Source organism: Galeopterus variegatus, unplaced genomic scaffold (genome assembly GCF_000696425.1).
Source record: "Galeopterus variegatus unplaced genomic scaffold, G_variegatus-3.0.2 Scaffold1469, whole genome shotgun sequence".
NCBI classification, from domain to species: Eukaryota; Metazoa; Chordata; class Mammalia; order Dermoptera; family Cynocephalidae; genus Galeopterus; species Galeopterus variegatus.
The window spans coordinates 195,660-202,076 of record NW_007727580.1 but is presented as its reverse complement, the minus strand read 5'-3'; the positions used below and the strand labels follow the sequence as shown (position 1 = coordinate 202,076).

Genomic DNA, 6,417 nt, shown 5'->3' with positions numbered 1-6,417 from the left:
AAATTAGTTTTAAAAATATTTCCACCTTTTGTATGAAGTTAAACCTAAATGTGGTGAATAGAGAAGTGTTTGGAATTTAATCTCATTCTTATAGTGAGATAATTAAATTTGGCCTAATAAAAAAATTTCCCTAAATTTTTTTTTTTTTTTTAAAGATGACCGGTAAGGGGATCTTAACCCTTGACTTGGTGTTGTCAGCACCACGATCAGCCAGTGAGTGAACCGGCCATCCCTATGTAGGATCCGAACCCGGGGCCTTGGTGTTATCAGCACCACACTCTCCTGAGTGAGCCACGGGCCGGCCCTCCCTAAATTTTAAGTCACTTAGATTTTTAAAAATTGAATTCTTGGAACCTCAACCAGAAAACTTTTAATGGTTTTTTAGAAAAAAATTTTCCTCAGGTGGGGAAGGGTTTTGCTATTACTTAGAATATTCTACTTTCCCCAATTATTTTGGAAAGTATTCATTTCAAAGATCATAGTAATGTTAGAAATCTTGTGTTTTGAGAAAACATTCTGAGTAACAGGAAACACCTGTTAAATGGGAGGCATTGAAACATCAACTTTGTATCACATGCACTTTTATTACTTTAGGTATAAATACACATTTTACTCACTAAAATTTTAATTTCAACTTCTGATTTCTAAGTGATTTATAAGCTTCAATGGACTGAGATAGTGCATTTTAGTTGCTCTTGTTTTGCAATCATTCTACTGCTGATTAGAATCTCTACTATAAATTTTGTATTTTCAAGGGGAGGTGCAAAGAAAAAAGCAGAAGCAGAATGAGTAAAATTTTAACTATATCCAGTGCAACATTACTTGTTGGGTTAACCTGTATGACTCAACAGCAGACGGAACAGGGCAAAGGCATGATGCAAATTCAATGGGTAGGACTATTATTATTGTTAGCTTACTAGATACAGATATATATTTCTTTAAATATAAAATATATTGGAGATAACTATTTCTAGCTGACATGATAGTATTGTCTTCTTAGTAGGGTGTATATCTTTGAGGATCGGTATTACCCATATTCAAAATTGTGCCCTCCCCCCAATTCCACACCCTTTCATAAATCTGTAGGCACTAGATTGAGCTCAATAAATATTCTGATGAGTAACAGTTGTTACAACAGCTTCAATTAAATTTAGAAGTATTTCTAGTTGTCTGACAGTATCATTTTTTATTCTGTAGTCTCTCCCCTAAAGAATCCTTCTTTCTAATAATTCTATTTGAACTCTAAAACATCTCAGTTCAAAATGGACCAGGCATGGGACCATACCAGTCATTTCAAAGATAAAAAGTGGTCTTAAGATCTGAAGAAAATGGACTTAAATAAGATCTGAAGAAGATCTGTTCCTCTTGGAGCCTTCAACATGGCTTCAAGAGTTTGGCCATTTAATAGCACTCTCTCATCTGATTATAGGATTATTTAAATGTAAATTTACTTGATTTATGCAAGTAAAAAGAAACTCAGAATTGTTACTAATTGTGAAATCATGACTTTTTAAGGTATTGAGACAGCAAATACAATTGGAGAAAAATTATTCTTTATTGAAAAATACCAATAATACTGACAGACTTCAAAAGCAATTCACGCTTCCAGCATACAATGTACTTAATACATTTTTCCACGCCTGTTTCATTTCAAAGTTAGCATTTTTGTAAATCAAATTTTGATAACCTGACTAAAAATATTTTCCAGCTTTGTTATTTTGGGAGCTGCACAACCTTTAAAGTGGGGACCATGAGGCAGGCAGGAGCAGAGGGACAGAATGCACCTGGGACTGCGTAGTAATCTATAGCAACATTCCCCACAACTTTGGTGCTGGAAACAAAAATACTGCACAAGACAGCTGCCCTCCAGTGTCAGAGAATCTTGTGAAACAGTATGTCAAAAGATAGCCAGCTTTTCTTACAATTTACACTTTCATTTAAGATTGCTTTTTGAAGAAAATCTTTAAGAACGCCACTGTAATTTAATGTCATCCAATAACTCTGAATTTTAAAAAGCTATAATGAAAGAAATGAACTGTTACCATAAAAAGTCTTTGCTTAGCTGTGAGTAATAATTCTATGCTTTTTCTTAGATGCAAAAAAATTAACACATATGCAAGTTTAATTTGAAACCACACAAATTAAGTATGTAGGCTCAGATAGTAGCAGTGTTCACTTTTATTACTAATAGCTTAACTGGAACAGCCATCTATTCATCCACCAGTAGGATTAGCAGCACCAAAATCTTTTAAAATTCTTTATATATAAAGCTTAAGTCATCATCCAAGTCCCATTCTTTGCATGCTCCAATTCTTGTTATCTCATTTAACATAAAAGCAACAGGATTTGGAGAGTTACTATTTGCTGTATTAAAACAGTTATACAGCATCTTGTACAGTCAAAAAGCAAAATACTGTGAACGGCAGCCCTTTTTCACAGCTCTAAGCTTGAAGCTGCCAAGCATTCACTGCTCGTGCCAGCAGTGGTATTTCCACAGTAAAAGAGCAGAAACTAAAGGAATCATGGCACAATGGATTTCTGAATTCTTTTATCTACTGTTGGTCCTGGGGCTTAGTACCTTCCCCGAGTAGACTATATCTGCTGATCATTCCAGAATCATCTTTAATGGAGGAAAGGCATCAGGTCATATAGCGGGTAATGGCTCTCAGAGCGTAAAGGAGTTCTGCTTGCATCCTAGCTTCTATAAGAAGCAGATTAACATGAACCTGAATATAAAATACAACATCATATAAGGGAGGGTTATAAGCATGCACAGTCAGTTTTCCAGTGCATCTAATAAATACAAAAATAAGTACCTTTTCCATGTAACACTTAATAACTTGGAAGTCTTGGGTTGGTTGAACAGAATATCGATTTCTCAAAATAAAAGCTATCTGATGTTCTTTTTCGGATAGATGCTTTGAGCTTTCATTTATATTTGACCACTTCTCTTCTTGGAGATTTGTTATCTCAGAAACTGTAGACACTTTTATCAGAATACCAACTTCCCCTGCCAAATTATCATTCAGTAATTTCTATAAAGATATTTCAAAGAGACCAGACATTTCTACCTACACCCAATTAAAAAGAGCTCTTGTCAAACAGTCTTCTTTCTCCTAAGTGGTAATAGCCATGCCAGCACTTCTGACGATGGGCCAGCCCACCCGTTTTCCTGTCTTTATTCTTTTACTCTATCACCATAATGAGGTTTCCTTCCAAGTGGTACCTGAGATAGCTGTCCTGCAGTGTTCTTCTTTGGGTTGTAGGGGTGATGGAAAGGGTTTGAGAGCCATTACGGTAGGTGAAGGAAAATAAAAATCACTGCTAAATTACAGAGTAAACAAGCCAAAATAGGCACATACCTTCTCAGAGTGCTTGAACTGCCTCCAGAAGCTATCATACATTCTTTTGGTAACCTTTTCAGGGGTGCAAACAACAGTTTTGATATAAACCTTAAAGCTACGATCCAATAGCTGGTTAATTTCACCATAGTCATAGTCATCGTATCTGTTAAAAGACATAGAATTACAATATTTTCAGTGTATAGTCTGTTTTCTTCTTATAAAAGTATACACATCAATAGTGAATGGTATATATTTTTTTCTTTTATAGTTCAAAAGTTGCATCTTTTTGGGTTTCCTTTTTTGCTTCTGTAAAAATAAGGTAGTGTTTACTGTTTGAAACAAAACATAAGTAAAACCTCCTCCTGCCTGGCCTTTCCTCTGTGGGGTGCAGGAGAGGCCAGGCTGGCCTGGCGGTGAGGAGCCAGGTGCTCCCTTCCTGGGAGCTACCTCAGAGCCAGAGAGGAAGGGCATTTGGGAATATCTAACAGTAAGTACATGAAAGTTTTACATTTTGATTAGGTATTATGGGAGTAGGTACTCTTCAGAAGGAGCCTGAGAACAGCCAGAGGGGCAATATAAGGGTATTGAGTTCCAAGAAGGTACAAATATGAGTGTCAGGAAATAGATGATGATACAAAAAGATGCCAAAGATATTCAATGACAAACTTTGCTTCTTTTCATTTACGTTCTAGGACCAACTTGCTTGCCCTCCCTTCCCTGAAGGCACCTGTCATTTAACTCTTATCAATGCTCCTAAACTCTCCCTCCTGCCTAGCTAGGGGAGAGGAAAAAAACAAGCTACAATAAAGTGATTCTTGGAAGCATAAGCAGCATAAAAATAAGCTATTGAGGAGGGGGATGGTTGTATTTTTGTGTCTGTGTGTGTGCACTCCAAGCACCTGAATAATTTAGCTTAGAGGAAAATATCTCTTCATAAACATAAGAAAACAGACTAACCTTATTCCAAACATGCAGTGAATGTAGTTCCAGATAGCCCGTCTAAGCATTGAGGTATCAACATCTTTGTGCATTGCCATTGTATTGTAAGTAAGATTGTAAGCAATGTGAAATTTTTCATCAATCAACTGTCCCACATCTGGATAAAGGCGATTTACCAAAGAATAACCATGGTCTTCCCAGCAATAATCCTAAATTCAGGACAGAACAAATGTGAACAATTAAAATGTGGCCAGGTACAGCTCTATGTCTACAGCTCTGCAGTACAGTGAGGTCACTGGAAGTTATATCCACTGCCTTTCATCCCTAGCTCACGGATTCACTTGACTCCAGTCTGATGTTTTCAATTTCCATACTGCAAAGGTTATATTTTGTAATTCAGCAAGTTTAAAAACCAATAGAGTCTCTTCCCCTTACTTATAGGCCAGGCCACCAATTTTTAGCTTTATCTCTCTGTCACTCCACTCAGCCTCCAGAGGCAATCCATCTCAGGAGTTCTGTCTCCTTTTCCATCATTGCAGCCATTCAAATGGTCCTCAGATTTTGTGAATTTTTAATTCGACACATCCATCACTCATTCCTTCTCTTCCTACCCACTTTCTGAGTTTCAGCCCTGCTGAGTCTTCTAATTAGTTTTCCTATACTAAATCTCCTTGCCTCCTTTCTTTCCACCTCAAACAAAACTTAATAAACCCTACTTCTATCCTTTCTGAGTTTCAGCCCTGCTGAGTCTTCTAATTAGTTTTCCTACACTAAATCTCCTTGCCTCCTTTCTTTCCACCTCAAACAAAACTTAATAAACCCTACTTCTATGTTGCTCCCATATTTATTTTCCTAAACACCTCTATGACATTATGCCATCACTCTGGTCAAAACCTACAAAACCCATTCAGTCTACTGTAAACCGCTTTGGCATTTAAGGCACACCTGACCAATTTTAAACTAATATCTCATTAACAAGAAGTGGGAATCCTGTGCTTGAGGCTCTCAGCAGGCCAGTCCATCTCTTTATGATAGCTTCCCTTACTTTATCCCTCATCCTAAGCCCAATTATTGCTTACGGTCACCTCTGCTTACAGTGCCCTTGTTTTTTGATCATACAAATCCTTCAAATCCTAATCTCCCTTCATAAAATTTCCAGCTCACACAATCTCTTCAATTTCTAATCTACTATATTTCACAACACAGTTTAACTATCAAGTACAAATACTCTATAACTCTTCTTTGTGCCTAAATTTTGTCCCTTTAAACAGTATCTTAGTTTCTTGAGCAAAGAAACAAAATCTTGTGGTTCTCAAATATTTTCATAATTCTAATAAAAGTTATTATTTGACACTGACCCCTAACAACAATTGGGGAAGTTGGAAGTATCAACTCATATGAATAAAATATTTACATATCCGAATTAAATATTTACACAATAAATTAAGACATACATTTAAACTACAGAATGATTCTACTGTTGGAATGGAAGCAGTCTTACAAAATTAGAGCACAGAATAAATAATTATTTGCTCATTAACTGGTGATTCTCAACTTTTATTCTGGAACTAGATGATAAAGCTACTGCTGCTACTGCGATATTGCTTGCAAAGCACTTACCATAGTTCTCATTTCTAATTAATCATGTGCATACAATAAGTTGCAATTTTACCTGGACGCGAAATGTTGGAACATGCATCCCATGTCTTGAGAAATCCTTATAGCCATAACTAGTGTCCTCAAAGTGACGAGATACATCTCTTGCTGGTGTAACTTCTTCATCATCTGAAATAATTTTTCAAAAAGCCATTAAAAGCTTTTCAAAAACAGGATGCTGGTCAAAGTTCATTTTACCCATAAGAAGTAAAAATAGGATGGGCCGGCCTGGTGGCGTACTGGAGAGTGCGCTGCTTGGGAGTGCGGCGGCGCTCCCGCCGAGGGTTCGGATCCCATGTGGAGACCGGTTCCCGCTCACTGGCTGAGCGCGGTGCGGGCGCAACACTGAGGGTTGCGATCCCGTTGCCGGTCAGTAAAAAAGACAAAAAGGAAAAAAAAAAAGAAGTAAAAGTAGGATAACCCTTCCTCTGACACTGAGTAGCCAATATCAAGCAAAATAAAGTCTTAAAACTACAAA

General features: G+C 37.0%; 1 protein-coding gene across 3 annotated transcripts in view; it reads right to left on the bottom strand.

Moving 5' to 3' along the window:
• Nucleotides 1-1,531: 1,531 nt before the first annotated feature.
• The window catches only part of SESN1 (sestrin 1), a 103,780-nt gene continuing 98,894 nt past the window's right edge, over nt 1,532-6,417 (bottom strand). For all 3 annotated transcript variants that reach the window (XM_008577250.1, XM_008577252.1, XM_008577251.1), the window contains 4 exons: nt 5,956-6,068; nt 4,302-4,492; nt 3,363-3,507; nt 1,532-2,726 (listed from right to left, as the gene is read on the bottom strand). In XM_008577250.1, coding sequence (XP_008575472.1) covers nt 2,640-2,726; nt 3,363-3,507; nt 4,302-4,492; nt 5,956-6,068 — 536 coding nt within the window. In that variant the 3' untranslated portion in view covers nt 1,532-2,639. The remainder of the gene's footprint in view (nt 2,727-3,362; nt 3,508-4,301; nt 4,493-5,955; nt 6,069-6,417) is intronic.